Genomic DNA, 23,191 nt, shown 5'->3' on the forward strand with positions numbered 1-23,191 from the left:
CTACGGGGTTTTGGGAACCGGCGAGCCCGGAATGAAATCACAAGGAGGTACAGTTTAATTTAATATAATTTAATTTAATAAACTTTTCGTTCAACACACACACCACCACACAGGTGGTACCTTCCGCATTCAGTATCGAAGGAAGACGTTGTTTCGATACAAGGCCACGGTAGCCGAGGGAAAGGGAGAAGGTTGGCAAAGTGTTTAATTTTGCTGAGCCAAGCGTGTGATGTTGTCGAAACCGGGGAACCCGGAGAGCTAGAGAGGTTTTCCGGGAAATTCGTGCATCGAAATAAAAAGAAGCGACAACCCAAACAAACAGCGGGAACGCGCGCGGCTCACATCTTCACCTTGGCTCGCCCTCCCGTGCACAGACAACGCACCTTCTAGCACCTCGTTTTGCGCTGACATCGACGATGGCGACGACAAGGACAAGGACAACGCATCGGTTTTGAGCCGGCTTTCATGGCTTCATGGCTTTTTGGTGAGAGAGGAAGGCCCCCACGGTAAAATCTCATCAAAACTCAGGACGCAACGACGATGACGACGATGACGTTCACATACACGCACGCAGGTTGATTGAGGCTTAAACTACATGTCATCTACTCTGCTCGTTGCTCTAAAGGCCCCAAAAAACCGGCCTCGGGGGTTGATTATTCTATTAAAATCCCACGTTCGCCCGGAAATGGCAATCCGGGCAGCAGGAGGTGTGAAAGGTGGTCGGATTAAAGCCGGATCTCCATGTCCGTATCCTCCGTTGCGTGTGGTAGAAAATTAATTTTTCGGCGATTTTCCTCCACCGACGCCAAAGGATGCAACAATTCGTCCTCTGGGGGGGAATTTTTTTGGAGCAGGATTTGGATCTTTAAAACTGAATTCATTCACAAGCGGCAGTGGCTAAAAGGATGTTTGGCGCTTCTGCCAGAATCCTGCAATCCACAGCCTCGGCTACGTCCTTGCACCGAACTCGACAGGTGCCATTGGCAAGCCATTCAACGGCACTTCAACGATGCACCAGCGACCGGAGAGTGTTTTCTTTCCATTTTCTCCTTCACTCACGTCACGTCAGTTCTGCGTCAGAAGGATTCCTCGTTAGAAGACTGACAGTCGTTGAGGACAGAGCGTGCGCGCACGCCAACTGATCGACAGGTTCCTGGATTTTGCGGTTCTCCTGCAGAGAATTCTGCACCCTGAGCCTCACTTAGGACACTGATGGCTGGCCGTGTGTGTGTGTGCGTGTGTCGGGGAAGGTGCTAAATCCTTACAGCAACAAATTCGCAGATCCGCTCCCTATATACCCGCACCGGAAGCGGCTGGAAAGCGGCCGATGGATGGACTTATCGTCTAATGAGAATGTTGTTTCAACTGGACCAATATTGTGTTCTGCTGCTGCAGTAGCAGCCCCATTGACGGTTGTTAAGACTTTAAGCGTCGCCTACTGCAGGATTATTCGAATTTGGATCAATTTCCATAGAATAATATGGTGACATCCGAGGAGGAAGCGGAAGAATAACAATCTGATCACACAGCCTACTGTGCCACCCTTAAGCCACGGTCGTGGCTGATTAGTCCGCATAACACTCGCCTCGTTTGTTATTACAAATCGTGTGTGTGTGTGTGCAGAAGCTTGTAACAAATCTCTTGCTGGTCGTTAAGACGTATCTTCGTGGCGTGTCGTCCGGGATTAAAGAGGAAAAGGAAGAGAGAGAGAGCTGAGAAGCTGGGGTCCAAAATTGTGCACCAATCAAGGGAGAGGATTTCAAGCCCAGTACGTCATCAGTGCACGATGGACAAGACAAATCGCATCACAGGTCGTGGTCATGTTATCCGACCGTTTCAAGTGCATTTCATTGTACCGGATTTCCGGAATTCTCTCCCTAAATCCGATACCAAATGACCACTCATTGATCACTCCCGGAATGCCTGCCACGTTCAAAAGGTAGCAGAAGGAGTCGGCAGAAAGGGTAAAACGCTTCAGCGAACATTCCAAACCTGCTCGAGTGTCCCCTTGCGGAATGTACTACACTCTCTATACATAAAGTGTCGAATCGTTTCGACCGTCCTGAAATTCCTGAGCACTACCACTCCACTTCAGCTCCAGCATCCCCGTACATTCGTGTTTATTGATTAGGCAAATGGCCACCGGCCGGCACACAGGACATCGTCACGTGTGGAATGGCGCGAACGCGCGCGCCCGTCTCCTGCCAGGAAGTTTAACAAAGTTCCACGAGGGACCAGGAGCATTCCCTTAATGAACTGTCCCGTGTTGTCTGTGTTGCCCGTGTTCTGTGCATTAGCGCCAGTGCAAAAGCTCGCTGCGGAAAAGCGATGCGGCAACTAATCAATAATCTACTGCATAGTCATCAGGCTTTGGACAGGACTGTGGGCAAGGATTTGCACGAACCCCCCGCCGGTGGTTGGGGGAAGCTTAATTCTCTTCCCTACGTGTGTGTGTGTTCCGCGGTGGGGGGCGTTCATTTGTTTGAGGTCAGCTGCGAAAACAAACTCGCGAACTCGCCCAGGAACACACACACACACACGCGCGGTCGGTTGGATTTGGCATTTTGGCCCGGGAGTTTCGAGTTTGAAACGTGCCCTCGGTCCCGACACGGAACTTCGGCGGATCCTGATGATTTGGTCACGAGCAATCACATCGATTGACGATAATGAGCATGATTGGCCCACCACTCCACCGTGAATGGCGTCACCGTCCGTCGAGGATGCCGATTTGCCGAGGCGAAAAAGTTGTGCCAACGACTGGTTCGAGGAAAAGTTGCTCGAATGAGGTTTTCTCCCTTAACTAGAACGGAGAAATCGAACGAACGGTTTTCCTCCTTCCGCGTTTTTGCTTTCCAACGCTTTGCGCTTTCACCGTAGACCTCAACCTGGCTGCTGCTGCATTGTGACACAACCCCGGCCATGCTAGGGCATGCCAGGACTTTGATTGTGTGTGGTGGACCAGCCGACCGACCGTTTCGATCGTCCCCGAAGGCCGGGTGACGTGGGCCTTCTGCTAGGAATTCGAAATTAAGAGCGAAATCCAGTCCAGCGACCACCCCCCACCTGCTGCCAACACTATGATACACTCTCGCTCTCGCTCTAGTGGGCTCAAAAAGGGGGGGTTTGAGGGGAAATCGATGATAGACCACGATCGGCTACTGGAGCACATAAAACACACAAAATAGGAACGCAATTGAACCCGGGTCCGAGCACCGGACGAGGGCGAAGCGAATGAATACAACAGCATCACCAGCAGTAGTAGCAGCAATTCGGGGGAAAACAGTGGAAAAAAAATATCGGAAAAGCTGGGGCCCAAAAGTACGTGATCTGTTTACCGAGTCGCCGAGGCCTGGTATGGCCTGGCCTGGCCTGGCCTTCCCTGCGTGGCCACCCCCTCCACCCGTGAGTCAATGAGATGAAAGTTGTCGAATGGACTGGGGGAGTATTGTGGAGGAGGGCACGTCCATTGCACAATCATCCAGACCACCTCCGTCCAGTGTGTCCAGAGAGAGAGAGAGAGCGGCCAGAGGCCTGGTGTTTCGGCCGACCAGCACGCTCATCCCCCATGGGAATCGTTACCGACCTCCAGGGATGATCAGGAGATGATTGAACCATGACTTCCCACGTTCTCCTTCTCCCCTCCCTCTGCTCTGGCCACCGATCGGAATATGGTTGCAACATATCATCTCCACCTCTTCCCACTTCCACTCCCCCGTGGGGGTACTGGCGTTTCCGGAGGGCAGCAACAGCAGCAGCAGGACGAGAGGATTGCACTTTCGCTCGGGTAAAGTCGACCACAGACCATTGCATAAACACAGGCGTTCGTGCGTCACCGGGAAACGGAGGAAAACAAAAAAACAAAGCCGTCGAACGTAGCATATGCGAATCCTATCATGAACCGCACTCCCACTACACGCAGCCGATGGCTATATTTGAGCAATGTTTCGGTATTTTATTAGCTTCACGGTTCACCAGGTAGGTAAGCAAGAGCCTGCGGTTCCCGTGAGCCAACGAGCTAGCGGCCGTGCTGGGCAGCACTGACGACAAAATGATACTACTTTCCTAGTGTCTTGTGGATGTGATGTGTTCTCATTTCGGTGAGATGTGCTCTGCTACTATCATTTACGATATGTTATCTCTCGGATTCTTTGATTAAAGTAGCGAAATGATTGCCAGAGAGAGTTGGTTGAATCTGGAATAGAAATAACATCGAAGTAAACATCGCATTTCGGTGGTTGCGCACCTAGATGTATGCAATGTGTAATTCCCAGGCTCGTGATGGCACGAGAAAAGGACTTCCGCTTTAAATGGATTTTACATAACAATTAATGTCTTTTCTGTGGGCGAATGGCGCATTGATTTAACTAATAAAATATGCTGCATAGCCTAGTCATTATGTCGATTTTTAAACATAAACCCGAGTGTCGCTCGTCTCATTAACAAAGACGTATGTTTTAATTAAACTCCTACCTTGCTGGTGTGATGATTTAGCTAGTGAACGACCGTCGTAATACACTCCCCATAATAAGGCTTAGAAATGGAAGAAGGCTAGGCTCCATAATCCGCAACAACCTCGCTGGCTCGCTAGCGCTAAATAGGTCCCATGCTGTGCTTTACAGTGCGACGACCGAAAGCCCGCAACAGCTCAAGGTGGCTACAGCCTCAAGGTGATTAGTGAGCAAATTTATGGTGGAAATTTTTGGCCACCGTGTGCTAAAGGTGACACGATGAATAATTTCTCTCTCTCTCTCCCTGTATGTGTGTGTGTCCTTTAGAACGACCTCTACGTTTAGGATTACTCGCAAGACGCACAGAGAGCGAAAGAGAGCGACAAGCCAGCTCACGGCCCCATTGGTATCTGCCGTAATGCCGTCGACGACTTCTTGTGACCCAAGGAAGCTATAATTCGGCAATAAAATTTAAATAATTTCCCCGCCACCGCTTGGAACCATTTGGACGGGGATGGTATCGCACCGTGGACATCCCGCGGTGCGGTCTTTCCGCATTCCGTGAAGAGATCTATGTTACCACCGCCACCCCGGAACGCGAGCTTGATGATTATCCTAGCTCAGCATCGCCACCGTGCGAGCGCCAGCGGTGGTGGTGGTGGGCTTTGTAGATTACCGGAACCGGAACCCCTCCCTTCCGGGTTCATCCAGCGAGAAGTTTGAAAGTCTTCCACGGAACCAACAGAACCCACGGAACAGTGCCGAGGCGATGCAAATGCTGGCGGAAAGTTTGTTGAAGCAAATTAAGAATTCTTCACACACTGTCATTAGGATTGGGCTTCCTCTTCAGGGGGTGGGGTAGGAGGAGAATGAGGAAGTTTAATGGTTGCCTCCCTGGGGGGTTGACTATCCTGCAAGGACCTTTTCCTGCTTCCTTACATCGTGTTTGGTGCGGAACCTTCACAATGATTTCTTGCCAACTAACCGCGTGACTTAAACAACACACCAGGACTCCAAGGATCCCGGAATCCAGCTGCTCCCCTTTCTAAAATTCCTAATCCATTGCACGCCGGGGATAAAGGTGGCGGAATACATGCGGACACAACAACATTCAACCCAAAAAGGACAATCCTGTTTCGCTGCAAGTACCTCGCCCTCCCCCCACCCCGTAGATGGCCGAAATGAGGGTGACAACACATCACTCGCTTCATTACCGGGCACATTATGCTGGAAGATTCTCGTACCGGTAACCGCCGTTGGCGCAATATTGTCTGGCGGGGGACACTACTAGAAAAGAAGCAAATCCTCCTTTGCACCTCCTTTGCATATAGTTCCTTAACTTTCTTCCGCCATGGGTGCAAGGTGATGAATCTGGTCTGTTCGTTAGGTCGTTTCGGAGGAGGGACGATAGTTTGAGGTTACAAATCCACCTCCAACAAGCACAACACAGTGTTAGTACGGTGCTCGAGCGCCGTCGGATCACTGGAAGGGTTAATGAAATTTTTGGATAAAATGATGCGCGCCAGGAAGCAGTTCGTCTGGTTCTGTTGAGTTCTAACGAGCGAAAGGACGAGCATGGGAGTAAAGTTTGTTAATGAGCCTGGATTGTTGTGTAAGTAAGGACATTGCTACACAGTTTTGATAGCATAAACCGGAGAAAGGGAGTTTATTGAGTGAAAATCATCACGAAACATCCATTTATGAGAATTAATAGGGGTTGCTCAGGATGGAATAATTAAAATCTATGTTATATTTTAGTGATTTATTTCATTTACATTTATTCATTTAATTTGTTTTATATGAGCGTTGTCTGTTAAAATTACTTATTGGCTGCACTGTCAGCATTTGAAACATAAAACTTATACTGTACACAAAACATGTTTTATAAATGATATCATCAAATTAAAAACCTTTTAAATGTTTACTATTGTACAACATTACAATTTAATGCAACGAGGAAATTCTAAACCAACAATCTGCAATCCATTGCAATTGAATGCAAATTATGCCGGGAAATCATCATAACCGGCATTCAATTCCGATTGCCATGCTGCGTAGCATAGCATGCTACGATCACCACATATACACCGGTACCACCCTAGCTAGCAACAAGGGAGTCCGTCAACCGAAACATTGCCTCAATCAAAATGGTAAATATTCATCTCGTTAATGTTGCATTAAGTCAATGTAATAAAATATCATACCCCCAGGACTCTCTCTCTCTCTCTCTCTCTCTCTCTCTCTCTCTCTCTCTCTCTTTTCTTTTATAGAGAAGCGTAGAGCAGATTGCAACCAACTCGCAAGAGGCACACGCGACACGCAATAATGGAAAACTTTCAATTGCATCATGCTCCTCCAGTAACTGCTGCCTCTATCGGTTCGTGGGTTCGTTCTTCTTTTCATTTTTCTCGATTCCATTTCCATCCAGTTCCGCTTCAGCGAAACAAGAAACGAATGTGCGAGAGAGGAAGAAAATGTATGCTAATCAGTCAATGCTCAAGACTGCGCGCAGAACGGTACCGGCAACGACCAGCAGCACCCTTATCAGCATCATCATCATCATCATTGGATGCATTCGGTGATACATCGTCCTGCGCACCAACACACACACACACACACACACACACCAACGCTCGTGCGAAGATGGTGGAGAAACTTTTAATAGCATAATTTTTGTATTAAACTTTATGATTATTAGCTATTTTATGTACTTGGCTGCTATAAATAACAAACCAGCACCGACCGAGGAACGAGAAGATTCCTCGACCGGGAGAAGAAGGGGGAGCAGGACCACCACCACCACCATCACAAGCCACTGGCACTTGAAGGAAAACCTCCGTTCGTCCTTCGACAACAACATCATGAGCTGCCTTTTCGCCTTCTCTGTCGCTCGCGCGTGAAAAAAAAGGCAAACGTAACGGGAAGAAGAAAAAAAAGGTTTCTCCCAGATGCTTAGTTGGCCCCGTCGTCAGGATGCTCCATTGCCGCTCGTCTGGCCGCACCGCAGCATAATAAAGCATAAGCGAGCCACCGCCAAACGCGGTAAAAAGGGTCCGTTGGTCTCGATCCCTGCATTCGTTCCAGCAGTCAACGTCAACGGGGACTGAGCGAGGCGGGTGTGTAAGAAGGTGAAGGTAGGTGAGGGGGAAAATTTTCTAATATAAACACACTTCACGTACGGTGGTGAGGACGAAAAAAAATGGCATTTTCCCATTCCGCCTCATGCGTCTCATACGCCGCTCGATTGCCGCAATCTGCGTTCAATCTGCTGAGTGTGTGTGAATGGATGTGTGAGTGTGTCTCGTATGTCGACCACCGCAGGCAGCTCCATCAGGAGATGCTGCGGCTACACATGTAATAGCTATATTTATGCGTTATTATTAGTCATCAGTGCTCGTAAAGTAACACGCTTGTACTACTTCACCACCACCACTAGCACCACCATCACGTGCACTACTACATTGCTAGTAGCAGCAGCAACAGCAAAAGGATTTGTTTGTCTTCTCCATTTTAAGCTGACATTCCAGTAGCAGCAGCAGCAGCATCCTTCGGGACAGCAAACAAAAAAAAAGGTGCAAAAAGGACGCCTTTCGGACGCAGCGCCGGTCTTGCTGGGAGCGTGAAAGCAATCAAATAAATCCGACATTATTACTACTGAAGCTTGCACGCGCCACCCGATGGAGCCGTTTATGTTTCCACGTAATGCACACACACATACACGTGATGGCTGGCGTGGTGCTGATGGCAGCAGCGAGCATCATCATAAGTGCATCCCCGTGGTCGTCACTCATGTCGTTGTCGTCGGCCAAGTTGATGACGAGGTATAGTAGTGGTACGTGCAGCGCGTTCGCAATGAACCATCGCGTCGTCGTCGTGGTCGTGGTCGTTGCATTTACCCCTCACTCTCTCTGGCCTCTCTTCCGCCAATCGGAAAACATCGTAAAGCATCATAAACCAGGCTGACATGTCATGTTTGATCCTTGGCGCGGTCGCGTTCACTAACATATGCCTTGCGCGTGGACAATGAATCGATTGAGGTCCGGTTTTTCCGGCAGGAGGATGAGGAGGTGAGAGGTTCGGGCTTCTTTATGGGTCCGGGGGCTTAAGTGGGGTGGATTACAAAGTCCACATCACGTTGCAACCCCCCGCCCCGGCAGGCAGTGAGGTCCTTAACTGGAGGGGAGGATAACATGGAAGGCCATCGATTATGGGGCGGACTGATTATGACCATGATGATGATGATGATGATGATCTGCGACAATCGTTTGATGGCGGACACGCCGCGGCTGCTGTTGCTGTTGCTGGTTGTGGTCGTAAATCGTAATTCGCCACGTGAGGTGCGTACTGCTGCTCGTCGAGAGTTGTTCGGATCTTTATTTGGGGAGCGCGAGGAGCTGGCAAACAAATTGTCTCCCTTGTCAGCTGTCCAGTATGGTGTTGGAATGGGAGAGAGGGGAGAGGTCTTTTAGGTCATATTTTGTCGTTGATCCCGTACCAGCAATTGGCGAAGGCACGTGTCACTGGTCGTCAGAGCAAAACAGTGTCATTGCTTTCTGGTTGAACTTTAAAAGTGGATTTTAACTTAACATTTTGCTTTAAAAGCATCGCGAATCATCTTTTCAATTAAACTTTGGAATCTAATCCAATTCAAACTTGTTCTTAAACGTTTTGCGTGTTATATTCAATGGAATCGCAATACAAAATAGGTATTCTTTATTTAAAACAAACTAGAATCTTGAAATTGGTTTTTGTTTCTGCTGCTACTGTTCAAGACGTTCTAAGAACTTTGCTTCGGTTATGATTTCAGTTTCTCTTCATTTCATGCATAAGTTTTGCTCTTGATGGCTATATACTCTCTTGCAATGTCTATTTTATGATTAAACTAGACTCAAAAAGCACATATTGTCATCAACGTGTTTAACGTATTGTCGCTTTCGATCGTTATTTATCAAAAATTGTAATGTTGAATAACCACTCGATCGAATTACTGACGAAAACTTATAAAACTGTCGCCTACAGAAATGGAATTCCGATCAAACGATTTGAAAACGAATGGAAAAACACTTCTCCAATTCATTATGAACACATTATCGAGCTTAGCGTCGGAGAAAGATCCGATCGCACCTTCAAACACCAAAGGAGGACCTCCACGTGTTGCTCTGCACCTCCTCCTCCTGCTGGCTGGCTGTTTGGGGTCCATTTCTAATCGCAAATCGCAAAACAAATCGTAACGCCAAAGGGATGATCGCAACAGCCTCGCGGTGGGGAAAGAAAAACAAAAACACGAAAGTGCTCGGAAAAAAGCTGGAAAAGCTTTTCCCTGAGCCCGACACCAGCTTCCAGCGCACCTAACCGCGACGCGGTAAGAGGATCAATCGAAATAAATCACGGCGATTAACCGTAACCAGCAGCGCATCCCGTAGGATCCGTAGGTACGGTTTGCGATACAGGCACGATCCGGTTGCGTGGCGTGGAGCATAATTATAACTCACCACACGGAGGGTGATGCGCCAAATTGGATTTTCGGTTTTTTTTCTTTGGTTTCGCCAGCACTAGAGGAGAGAGCGAGAAAGAGAGATCACAAGAGAGATAGCACATTCGACAACCGGGCATAATGGTGATGATGATTATTTCGTTCGCGGTGAACGTGGTGAACGCAGCGCCATGCCCGGTCCCCAAGTGCCAGCCGAGAAAATCGGCTTTTGTCGGTGCGAAACCTACCTCCCAACTCCCCCACCATCACCATCACCTGCGCCTCGTCTATCGTTGTTACGAGTGGAAAGGATCGTTCGGAACGAATTAATTTTCACAAACCACCCGGCACCACCAGCATCCGAGTGTAGCATGTTCTCCGGGAGCTTCTCCGGGGGGGTTCGTGTGGTGCCTAGCTCAGCATAAAATCGAAGGAAGCAAGGAAGGAAGGCCTTGCGCTGCTCAACAAGGCGGAAATGATAATGCGAACGAATGAATTAGATGAAGATTAGGGAGCGAAAGAAGAAAAGAACCGTTCAATCGTACCGGTGCTACTCGGTTGCCGGGGGAGTGTGCGTGAAGCCAAGTTTTCCACATTTTCGCACCGAATTTTCCGCGGTGAAGGCGAAGGAGGCGGAAGACCTCATCAACATTTGAGCGAACGTTTGTTATCCACGGCTGAGTGGTCCGGATTTATGAGTACCGGGAGTAAAGGAAGATTCGACTTTCCATGCTTTCCGTGCGTATCTGTGTACGTGCGACTCCCCGGGGTACGATTGAGGGATGAAATATGATCGAAAGTATTATCGAAGAAGCGAGCGGTTCGATTTGAGGTTTGCAAATTAGCAAAATCAACGTCCAAACCGAATGTGTTCCTTGGATGCTTCCTTGAGGCTACAAACTCCATCACCTGAAGCAGTTTTTGGAACGATAAACAAATTACGAATCCAGCAGCACTTACTGCCGGAACTAATTTCGTGTGCCCGGAAAACTATTCGCCATTCATTCGCCGGAAACAATTCGGTTGCACCGGGCCCCCCGGGCAGGGCACAAAAGTTTCTCTTCGCATTCGCAGCAACACAAGCAGACCTGAGGAACTACACTTCAGGGGGGGGGGGGGGGGGGGGAAAACACAAAAAAAGGAATTGCATTCCGTGGAAAATTGGACGAACGTGACAAAAGCTTAATTGTGTTCGATAATTATCGCAGAAAACTCGCTCTGCGTTCTAGCAACTTCCGAGCAACTCTCCGGAAAGGAAAGTTGTTCCAGCACTACTGCTGCTGCTGCTTCTAGAATTGGTACTGAAAAAAAGAAAATGGAAAGAAAAGTTCTCTCACTTTCCGATGAAATAAGGGAAAATTCTAGAGTAATAGCATCCGAAACGAATCATCATCGGCATGGAGTGCAGCATAATGCACGACCGCATTTCTGGAATGCACTCAGCAGTGACTGGTGTGTGCACTTCTCAAGTACACCATTCCGTAAACCAAAACCATAATGCAGCAAAACGCACTGCACCATAAATGTCGTCGTTCCTCTGCCACTGATTAGCTCCTAAATCAACTTCAAACCCTAGTAGCGGCATCAACTGTCGCCATGGCAACAGCAGCAGCAGTGAACCCAAGACGATTCGACGTTTCATGCTCTCTCTTTCTGCCTCTCTCTCTCTGTTGGGAGGGCAAACGCACGCAGAATGGTATATTGTTCCTCATTATGCTAATTAAATTTGATCCACCAGCAATGCATAAACAAACCAAACCGACGACGACCGACCGACCGACCGGGACTCTTGTCCCGTCGTGAGTCTGTGGCCACGGAACTCGAGCCAACCAACCAACCCTCCAACCAACCTTCTTTCCATCGGCATCTTCATTTGCATTCCTCGCGGTGGCGCACACACACGCACCCCCTCCTCCGCCAGGTGGGATGCTGGTGCTGGTGGTGATTGTAAACACTCTCCCCTTTCACCTTCACCCCCGTGGGGTGCCCTAAGACATTTCACCTCATCGAAAGATCATACATTATCAATTATCGACTTATTTTATGTGTTTCCAGTTGGTCTGGTGTGTGTGTGTGTGTGTGTGTGTGCGGTATTGGCGTGGCATTCTCATCCACTGCTGCATCTTATCGTGCTCGTACCGTACCGTTTACACGCCGCACAAACCGACACACACACACCCCGCCACAACCACGAAGCGAGCGTGCGTTCAGCCAACCAAACAATAAATATTGTTTTATGCAAATGAAGCAATCGATTGTGCCCGAGAGCAGTGTGATGCGGAGGTGGAAAGCGTTACGGATTTTCACCTCGGCCCCCCTCCTTCCTTTTCGGTGAGGGTGGAAAATTGAAACCTAAACCGTCTCGCGTGACGGTGCTTCAGCGTTCGGCTCGAAGGTCGGCTCTCGCCCTGTCAAATGCTCTGGTAATTTATTTAATATTCATGGCGTTGCATGGCTGGTGGTGGAGTAAGATGCCGTTGGATCACTTGGTGGGGTGTGCTTCTGGTTTTTGGGGGGAGCCAAGAGCCCGTCTGTTGTTGTTGTTATCGTAGTAAACAGTTGATTAAAAGTTATCGAAACGATTGGAAGGATTATCCTTAAAATTAATAAACACAACACAACGGACACCAAGACAGAAAGAGCAGGAGTGGTGCGGCTTGTTATAAGCTTCTTAAAGTAACAGGGACATCACCGGAACTGGGGCTCAGTCTCATGATTAAAGAGCTCGACCTACGCCAGAGGCTCTCGTTTCAAATCGCTTGATTCCTCTTTTCTGTAAACTCCATTTTCAGTAAAAAAAAAGTACTCTCTTCGTCAAGAACTTCCCCCCACATCAAGGTAGAAGATACGTTCGTTCGGTTCATCATCATCATCAGCAGCAGCAGGAGTAGCAGCATCACACACAACACATACAGACACACAGACAGAGACAGCCACAGCTCGTCTTCTTCCTCGGTAGATCAAAAAGACTTGCCAAAACCACTTTGCGCCGGTTCATTAGCATATCGTTTTGCATAATATTATACCAATTTATGGTGATCTCTGTGCCACGCGGCTCCTGCGCACACACACACACACACGTACAATGCCACCTCGTAAAAGAAAAACGATTTCTGTGCCCTCGCACTCCCCGAAAACTGCATTCCCTCCCGAAGCCACGAGTAGCTCCAATATCAGACAGTTATCGGACACAAATCGTGCACACACACTCGCAGGTGTGTGTGTATGTGTGTACCACCTTCGTGTACATGAGCGTGCATCATGCTCTTGTCCGCACATAATTAGAGGGAATTCGATTACAAAAGCACAATCAACCCCCCGTCCCCTACCACGGAATTTCCTCAGGACACAGCGAGAGCGATGCGCCTTTTGGCAGGTCCTTGGAGATGTGTGCGATGCGCGCTGCTGCCTCGAGTTCCAGCTCGCTCGCTCGCTCGCTCGCTGCGACAAGTCGATAGTTAATGACATATTCAAATTCAATTTGCGTCTCCTATTACACAGAGAGAGAGAGAGAGAGAGAGAGAGGGACCAGTGTGCACATGAGTCAAGATAGGGCACAGCATCACAGCATACTCTGATGCACCAGCACCTGGTCAGCATGTTGGTAACGTGGCGATGACAACACCACCTCGTCGTCTGCTCAAAAGGTGAAGACCCTCTCTCTCTCTCCCTAGGGGGACTCGAGTAGAAAGTTTAATCGCACATCGATCGAGAAGTGGAAGAGAAAGAGTGGGTCTGCGGGTGTGTTAACACCCGAAGACAATCGAACAGAAACATGGCACGGCAGCACGGACTAGATGGACAAAGATGGCGACGACGACGACAACGACGACAAGCGACGAGATGATGGCGATGATGATGATGATGGTGATGACGCGCTGCTAAAACCACACCTGACGGCGTTCCAGGGATGCATTCCCGGGATGAAAAGGTGCTCTGATGCGGGAAAGTGAAATCTGCGATCCAGCCTTTCCACTTCGCTCAGGTTGAATCGAACACAAGCACACAGACACACACACACATGCACACAGCGGTTGTAGACAGGATAGCTGGCGAGCTGTCCTTCTGACTAATTCATGCCTGAGCTCAAGCTTGTTCCAAAAAGGAGAGGCCAAGAGAGACACACAGACAAAGAGAGAGAGAGAGAGAGAGAGAGAGAGAGAGAGAGAGAGAGAGGAGGAGAGCGACACACACAGACACACACACAGAAACACAATGATAGAGTTGTTGATGATAATGATGAGCATCACCATCACTGCATGCGTAATTATGTGAAGCAAACGCGGGGCAATGCTGTCGTCGTGTGTCGTGAGGTTTGAGGTCGGAGACGGTGGACACTAATGCTCGCACGGGGACCATCGGTCCGTCCTCTCCTTCCCTTCCCGCCAATCCGGGTATGGCAACAGCAACGACATCGTTCAACGGATTTTCAGCTCACACACACACACACACACGCGCCTACAGAGGCACACAGAATTCCCGGACAACACAACATCACAACCTGTCCGCCACGAGTGGTGGTTGCTTGGATTGTCGTGAATTTTCCATTTTCCACCAACCACGAACATGGCAGTTCGGGAACCGGTTTTCGGGGGCCAGCACGGAACGGTGGGGGGAGTGAGGATTTAAACGACACGTTAAACCGGTCCTTCCTCGCTTCTCCTCCCCCCCTTCACCGAGGAGAATGATAAATGAGTCTGCGTTTTGTCATTATGAATTCCGAAACCGACCCACCCACACACACTCCCAGGAACGGATGCTCCCGGGGACACCTGGCACATTGGTCCGGGGATTGGTACTACAAGCCACACAACCGGTAACAACCGCAAGCGGGAACCGGTTCGCTTCATTACATCGATCGAGCGTCCGGGAGCGGGAGTAATCGAATCGAAAAGGAGGGAGCATGGGGAAAGGGTTTTTGAGAGGAATGACTATGCCATCCCCCCCCCCTTTCCCCCGCTCTCTGATCGCTCCCTTGAATCTGCTTAATTATATTTGAATAAATTAAATAAATACACCATTAAACGGTCCTGGCGTGACGCGGGCTGCGGGCGATTGGTCGATCAAAGGCCGGCCCGGCCTGGCCTGGCCTGGACGACACAATTGCCGGTTAATTGCCGGGTGTCAATGCGTTTTGGTGCAGGTGTGGGCATGATGATTGTGTGCCGGGGAGCATGGAGTTCCGGGTGGTGGTTGTGGCGGAGGTCTGCAACTGCATTTCTGATTCTACAATTCGGTAGCACTGGCATGCACGATTAGGAAGATTTGGGCATTTTAGGGTGGATTATGTTCCGAAATCTGTGGAGCTGATTGGCAGCAGTTTGATTCTATTTTCGTAGCGCGTTGTTGGTAAGGCTTTATTACGATCTGAAATTATCGCTTAGAACTTGCAAACCGATATTGTTCTTCATACAGTCTCTTCGTTTACAACCGGCAGAGTTGAAAGGTTTAGTTTTGAGAAAAAAAAACCTCTCTCGGTACCTTTAAACAGGTCACAGCCTACTAAAATGTTACGACAAACATTTGTTGCGCACACTATCGCATTTGTTGCGCACACTATCGGCAGATACAACGAACAAAATTTCGGAATAGATCGATTATGGTGGTTGCGCAAATTGTTACGCAAACATTCAAAACCAGAAAAAAATTGACGAACAATTTTCTCATTTTCATTCGTGTAAATCAACTTTTGCTTCCGTGTATTGCATGCTTATGGCCATGCCTTCCTAATTCACTAAATACCCAATAGTCTTTACCGAAACTACGTGCTGGATCGGTTTTTGCCTCACAAACACACGTAAACCAACCACACACAACAATCCCGGGACTGTCCCTGCCTTGTGGGACTTTCAAAAAATTTCAAAAAAGTAGCCAACCCCAATCAATCGATATTTAAATGGCCAACGGGAGGGAGCCCCGGGATTGTATCAGGTCATTTCCTTTCCATTATCCATTCCTCCACCTTCGCCTCCACTGATAACGGGAGCCTACCAAACGGGGGTGGCGGGGGTCGATACTCTCGGGAAATTCGCTTGAGTTTGCCATAAATTGTACCTTTTTCTTTTCCGTTTTGGAATTTCCCCTTCCGCTATCGGAGTCCCAAAATGGGTGCCGGAAAATCATTCTCGGAGGCGAAGCGGACACCGGGCGCCCTTCTTCCAATAGAACTCCCGGGATTCCGGTTTCTATTTTCTTTTTTCTCTCTCCCGCTAGTCGATCGATCGGAAACGGCCGGCCGAGGAAAAATGCCGAGACCGAGGCCCCGGCCACGGTGATGTCCGGCCAATGATAATGGTTGTTAAATTTTATGACTAAAAACTTCCGAAACTTCAAAACCCAAAGCCCACAAAGCGTTGTGGATCCTTTTTCGCCTCTTTTGTGGCGGTTCCCCCTTCCCCTGGGGGGTAGTATCTGGAGTGTGGTAACCTGCGTTTGGGTAATTTTGAAAAGCCCATTCAATACGCGACGAGCCCTGTTTGAGCTACTATGGAGCCTAAGGGTTTCCTCAACGCGTTTAACCGCTCACGCTCTCTCGGGCCGTGTCTGGTCCTGTTGCGTGAATTGCGTGGCCACCCGGGGCCCGGGAGTGGACGCAAATTAAATTTTATCTAGCCGGAACTCCGGAGGGGTCCGGACATTTGCAGAGACATTCTAGGAGTTAAGATGAAGTCGTTACGTTAAACGACAACGAGACAACGCTTCTCCGTTTTCTGGAACCGAAATAGGGCATCTGGCGCCTGGACAATCCGGCTCGGACACTCATAATCTCCGTGACATGCCGCTGACTCAGATCGATAAGCGATCGAACGCAGCGTGACCAACGAACGCAGCGACGGTGTCCTTGGTCACGCTGCAGATAGCGCATCTCACTGGTCACCGCCTTCTTCGACGTTCGAAATGGCTTCCTGGCACCACCAAAGACAATAACTTTTTATCAGCCCAAAAGAAAAGCTCGTAGACGCAATGGCATCGCAGGGGCAGAAGGAAGATCGCGAACAGGGCGAGTGGCTACGGTGCGAAGAAAAGAATCGAATATTGGAATTTGTACTTCGCACGAAAAGGTGCTTCCCGAAGTTCCGATCGATATTCGATAAAATATTTGCATAAAACAGACCGAGAACTGGAAGGAGAATGTTTTCCAGGGGGGGACGAGAGAAAGAGAGAAAGAGTGTCTCGAGGGCTGGCTGCTGGCGTGAAAATCAAATCATTAATTTGCGGAACCGCGTCTACGATCGAACGAGGGAGTTGGCTTATTAGAACAGGAAAAGGGAATAGAAACAACCCCCCGAGGTTTTCGTTTTTCCGTCTTTGCTCCAAACGAAGGCTCGATGAAGGAAAACAATAAAATTTCTTCTCCCCGGGCTCTTCGTGCGAGAGAAATGGAAAGAAATCGCAAGAAGGCGCTGCTAGTAAGTGGCGTGAAGTGGCGAAGTGCTTCATCAAGTGCCTCGTTCGCTTGGCGTTGGAGGAGCAGTTCACTCCTCCTGCGTGGATTTAATTAAAAAAGCCCGAGAACACATTAGTCTGGGAATTGTTGTCGGGCCTGTGTTTTGCTGGGCGCGGCTAATCTTCGACACTTCGCGACGTGGAATTGGAGGATATGAGTGACAATAAATTTTCAATTTTCATTTCGATTCCCTGCGATTCTGCTGGCGTTGGTTAAATGACCGGCAATAGGGAGGGTGTAGTTGCGCTTGGAATACCTTTGCGCGCACCTGAATCGGGGGCCAAATGCTCTCTTGAAGTGGTTGGTATTGTATAAGTAGCCTAGCAACCACCTCTTCCCTATCCGATTGAATGGAAACTAATGGTCTCGTCCGCCTATTGCACTGCTAACAGGCGGCTATTGCGAGCGTTTATATCCTTTGATTGGAAAATGCTAATCAGAAAAGTGTTCTTTTCAGCGTAAATGGAGGGGCAATTTTATAGAAAAAGCAAGCATTGCCGCCATTGCTGCTTCTAATTAACAAACACCAGCTCCATTGCGCTCCATGATTAACGGATATAAAAATCAAATCACTTTTAATGTAGCTCGTGCACTGCCATGTTTCACATTAATGGCGAGTCTCGCTTAGTCATCTCGACGCTAGCTGGACGAAGCTTGAAATGCTACCAAGCGAAGCGACTTCAATGCATCGTTTGCTCCGACGAGCCGAGAAGTATCGCTTGAGGCTCACGGGGAACATACCACATGCCAACACACACAAACACACACACGTGGAGCAAGGATATGTAGGTCCAGGAGCCGTGGGACGTAAAAGCATTCATCACCGGTGATGCTTTTGAAATTCAAATTGAAAATGAAGTGCAAATTTCAATGATTCATGCATTCGCCGGCATCAGCCAGGATCGAAATGCTACCGCCCCTGGCCATCCTCATGCTCCTCTTCCTCTCTTGCCTCACCTTCATCAGAGCCCTCTTCGGTCGTCTGGTGAAAACGGTTGTGGCTTGTTGATGGCCAGACCAGACCGGAGTCTATTTGAGCTTCTCCTCGCTTTGCTTTGCACCGAAGTGAGCTCGTTTAATGCCACCAAGGCACATGAGTGGGAAAGGGTCTTCTGCCTCGTTTTGTGCTCGTTTGTGAAATTTCCGCTGACGAAATGACGAATTCTGATGAACTTCTCGCACTTCTGTGTCTGTGTCTGTGCCTCGTGTGGCTCGTGTGGCTTGCACATCTCCAGGACCAGGTGATAGTGAAAGAAGGAGAATAAAAAATGAATCCTTTCGCACGCTAAGCACTGGTTTGCCTCATGAGTCGCAAAACGTACAAGGATGTAGGAGGAAAAATCGAAACAAACGACCCCCACGGAAAGACAGCGGACTATCGTGCATCGTGCAAGTATAGACGCCGGTAGCAAGCAGCGAAGGGGGAATTCAAATTGAAGCGAGCAAAACTTTTATCATCAGAGAGCGCAGAAGGAGCGACTCGTGCGCTCGCTCGCTTGATGAATAATTCTAAACTTTCTATTTTATTTGACAGACTAGCGCCGCTGCCACCGCCTCGATGCGATTCTCCCTCTTTTTGTCTGTTTTGTTTGCATTTTTTTTTTGTTTGCTTTTCCTTTTCTTTCGGATGTGAATCCGTAACGAACCAGCGAAGCTGATGCATCGTCGGGAGTTGCTCGGGAGTGATTTAAAAGATTACCTTTTTTTTTTGGGTTGCAACAGCTTGCCCGGAGGGGGATGCCTCTTTCGTCTCTGTTCGCGCTGTTGCCATCTAATAGTTTATCTTAACTTTTACTGCGTTGCTATGGTTGCTGGCAGTGGCGCTCCGGGCAGTGAGTGAGTTGCAGATGAATGTTGTAAATCAATTCTCGTTATGCGCTTAGCACTTGGCACTAACTGGATGCAGAGTGGTGCTCTGGGGTTTTTTTTTTGTTTGAAAAAACAATTTTCAACAAAAAACTATCATAACTTTATGCTTCTACCAGTCCGTGGCCCTCATCGCGGTGTTTTCGTCGTACAAAATGCCAAGCAACATAAGGATTGCTGTGATCGCAACATTTTTGAGATGAACTATTCGTACATGAGGTCAGATTGAAACATATTATATTAAAGGAAACATGATACGATCATGCTTAACCCCATCAGCAATAGGTCCAGCGGGGTGATTTTTCATTTCTTTTACAATCCCACCAGCACTCGACATTCGGTGCCGTCGCTGACCTGATCTCCCTGGCCTCTGGTTTATTCGTTGATTGCACTACAGCAACAACATCCTTTCCGTTGATTGCAACTCCGGAATGGTAATGCACAAGCATCCATTCACCGCACGCCTTCCAGTCAAGTGGCCCAAGCAGAAGCCGACGATGAGCAGGATATTACAAATTTGCTCATATGAGGACCAGCACCACGACTCGTAGAGGCTTTGGCCGCTGGGAAAAGAAGACGCCCAACGATGATGCTGGTGGTCCGTGGCGATGGACCGTGACAACAATCACGATGAAGAAGCTGTTGCTGATGGCGACGACGGCGATGATGATGATGGTGATGTGGAAAGCAATCAAGACAAGTTGCTGCAGCATCACGGCCTCTGTGTGTCTGTGAGTGTGTATATGTCTGTCAGAGGTGCTCTGTGTTTCGTGCAATTTAATAATCATCGTAATAATGCAATCTTGGCCAGGAGTACGGGTTTGGCCAGGGCGTTCCCTCAATACCACGAAGGAAAAAAGGCAATTTTCTCACATAATTGCGTTCGAAAGGTGTTCTCGGGGTCTCGGTCTCGAGAGGACAATCAACGTCCGCCTGCCAATGATTGTCGGCTCGAAGGTGTCGAGATGTTGGGTGTGAGGTGTGGTGTGAGTAGCATCCTCATGAAATCCCTACCGAGGACTCTAGGATTGCTTGGGCGGCCTTTTTTTATGGTTTGGTAAACGCTTTGTGAGCTACCAGGCGCCTCCATCGGCTGGTGATTGGTGTTTTTCATCAATAAAATGTGTGTTTCGGTTGCTAAAAATGTTTCAAAAATTGCACATTTAATGCCAGCAACGGGGTCGGTCCGGTTGCCATTTTCGGGATAATTCCGGAACCATTCATACCAATCACAGAGCGAGCGAACGAACGGATCAAATGAAATACAATTACGACAAAAAAAAGGAGGAATATCCATGAAACGCGCTCTACAATTGTGCTGTTCACGCTTCGATCCCGTTCCCGGGGATCCGCCACAATCCGTTTGATGTGTTATTTTCCATATTTTTCATTTCGCTCGCGAATGGCGGCAACTCATCCGCGCAATAGAAACATTCGGTTCCGTTCCTTTCTCCACCGTTTTCGGTGCCATTATTGCGGAGAGTGATAATAAAAACGGAAAAACTGCAGCAGCAGCCAGGCCAGAGAGCAACCGGTAGGCAGTTCAGGCAAATAGCAAACTGCAAATGGCGCCGCAGAACATCAAAAGATCAATGTTTCATGCTGACCGCTGCTACCAGGCCTGCCGTCTGGTCTGCCGGAAACACGCATGGTCCTTCCTCTCTGTCTCTCTGTGCTGCGTAACATGATGTCCCTGGGCCGGGAAAAGGGGCGCTGCTCGTTTTTAATGATGGGGTTGCATGAGCTCGTGAAGCGGTCCTACAGTTCTGGTCCACGAATCAACGAAAAATCGTATTCCCCAAAATTCGCTTTAAGGGGCGGTTATGCGTGGTGAAAATTTAATGCAACATGTTTCGGTCCCGCACTTACCTTGCTGCTGGTAGCCACTCATCGTACCACGTGGGTGATTCACTGTTCCGGATGCACTCCCGGCATATGGACAACGCGTTAGTGCCTAGCGCGCCTTTCAATCCAATAGCCACGACAGCAGCAGTTGATCGATTCCTAAACCGGACCGGAACTGCTGACGACAGCAAGTCCGAACTGTCACACACTCGTCACAACACACACGAACACACACACACACGTACACGCACACAGGTGCTCGTCAGCACACTCACTCACGTACACCGGCGTCGATACAGTGGCGCACCAGATGACGTTGCACACCGATGGATGCTGATGCTCCGGCTTCCGGGACTGATGTTATGCTGGCACCGGTCGACCACCATACCATGGACATGTTTTGTTTATTGATTTTACTGATTATCTGGGGAAATAGAAAGCGGAAACATCGAGCAGCGGGTAAGTAGGATTCATTATTCGCTTTGATCGGGTATCTATCACCGGTGGAACGATAGCGCCAGGGGGGTGGGGCTCTCCAGTCCGTCCCGGTGGAAATGTAAATACGGTAGCAACGGAGAGCTGCAGTTCGCTTGCATTGCGGATGCGGTAAATCAATGGCCCGGCACTGGACTGGATCGAGGAAACAAAACAACGAAGAAAAAAAAGCAACATCCAGAGCAAGAATTGTTGAGCAAAACCCTATGGTGATCAAATCAAATTAAAACGTTCTACTGCTCCCGAATCGGATTAACGATGCTCGAGAGGAGGACCAGCAGCAGTGGAAGTGAGAGAAGGACGGAAATTGCCATTTGGCCAGCAATCGATGATCTGGTCGTCGAGCGTTCAGTTCCAGCTGAGCATCCAGCAACGTCACAGCAGGCCTTGACAGACTTTCGAGTCCGGCCTCAAGATACACAAACGCTTTACGGAGTGCGTGTTTGATTTAAGAGCATCATCGGAAGGCCATCGGAGTGGTCACCGATCAAAGGGAATTCATGCTGACAAATCGAAAATCAAACACTCAACCACTCCGACCGAGTACCCAGTAGTGGATCCAGAATCCAGTGCTGCTGCCACTGCTACTGCTGCTGCTGGACGGTGCTCAATGTCAATCGTTCCTGGATGCCAGAGCTGGTCTGCTGTTTAATAATTAATTGTTGCCCTGCTCACTACAAGGTCCCCGTTCCCGCTCGGAGACTGATATGAAAGTAGTATCGAACCGAAACAGTCACCTTCACACCTTCGCCCTTTTCCCTACCCTTGTCCGAGTTTTGATCAGATGTAATTACAGCTGCAATTTATACACGTCCCAACTATTTACCTTGCAATTCATCTCGGTCAAGTCAACAGGACGTGTGATTAATGGTCACTTGAACTTTCTTGCCCTCGCTGCCAAGCAGCTCACAAACGGGACCCCGGAACCGGAACCCGGGTTCGGGGTGAAAGGTTTGCGGTCAAGCTTATGTGGTTCTGACCTGAACTCGCTCCTATTCCCCCTTTCAATCCAGTAGCAAAGATGGCAGCTAAACAATGCAAATGAAGCTATGTAGGGTGGTGCTTTGGGTTTGATGCGGTCGAATGCCCTCAGAGGAATCGAGGCACTGCTCGCTGTCGAGTTCGTTTTGCGGTGCTGATGCTCGTTGTTTCTTGAGATTGCAGAGAAGGAGGAAAACGAAGGTCTGCATACCACACACACACACAACCACAAGAAGTGCAGTTTCTTAAAGAAAAGGGCTCCTGCTCGACATTTCCTGGGGTTTGGATGGTCAGTTTTTGTGGTCCATGGTCGAGTGGAGAAGAGTGAAAAAGTTGCAGTTGAAATAGGAATTGTTGTTTGTATGTTTTTTTGGAGTTGATCGAGCCGGAAGTATCGTGACAAAAACAATTGTGACAGTGCTCTGTTTTTGTGAGCTGGTTCCGTTTCGGAAGTTAATGGAAGTTGAAGAGACACTTAATCACTGTTTAAGTCAACCACGATAGACTGAACAGCCATGATTCAATTTAACGGTGTACTACGGTGCTTCAGTAATTACTTCTCTCGGTACCAAGAATGCTCTAATGTAGTTTGAAAAGCAACAAATGATTTATGGGAAACCTTAATATGGTATTGGG

At 48.7% G+C, this 23,191-nt stretch overlaps 1 protein-coding gene across 4 annotated transcripts in view; it reads right to left on the bottom strand.

The window, feature by feature from the left end:
• The window catches only part of LOC125956255 (teneurin-m), a 497,128-nt gene extending 475,911 nt beyond the window's left edge, over positions 1 to 21,217 (bottom strand). For all 4 annotated transcript variants that reach the window (XM_049687940.1, XM_049687939.1, XM_049687933.1 and 1 more), the window contains exon 1: positions 21,104 to 21,217. In XM_049687940.1, coding sequence (XP_049543897.1) covers positions 21,104 to 21,125 — 22 coding nt within the window. In that variant the 5' untranslated portion in view covers positions 21,126 to 21,217. The remainder of the gene's footprint in view (positions 1 to 21,103) is intronic.
• Positions 21,218 to 23,191: the final 1,974 nt, after the last annotated feature.

Source organism: Anopheles darlingi, chromosome 3 (assembly GCF_943734745.1).
Source record: "Anopheles darlingi chromosome 3, idAnoDarlMG_H_01, whole genome shotgun sequence".
Taxonomy (NCBI): Eukaryota; Metazoa; Arthropoda; class Insecta; order Diptera; family Culicidae; genus Anopheles; species Anopheles darlingi.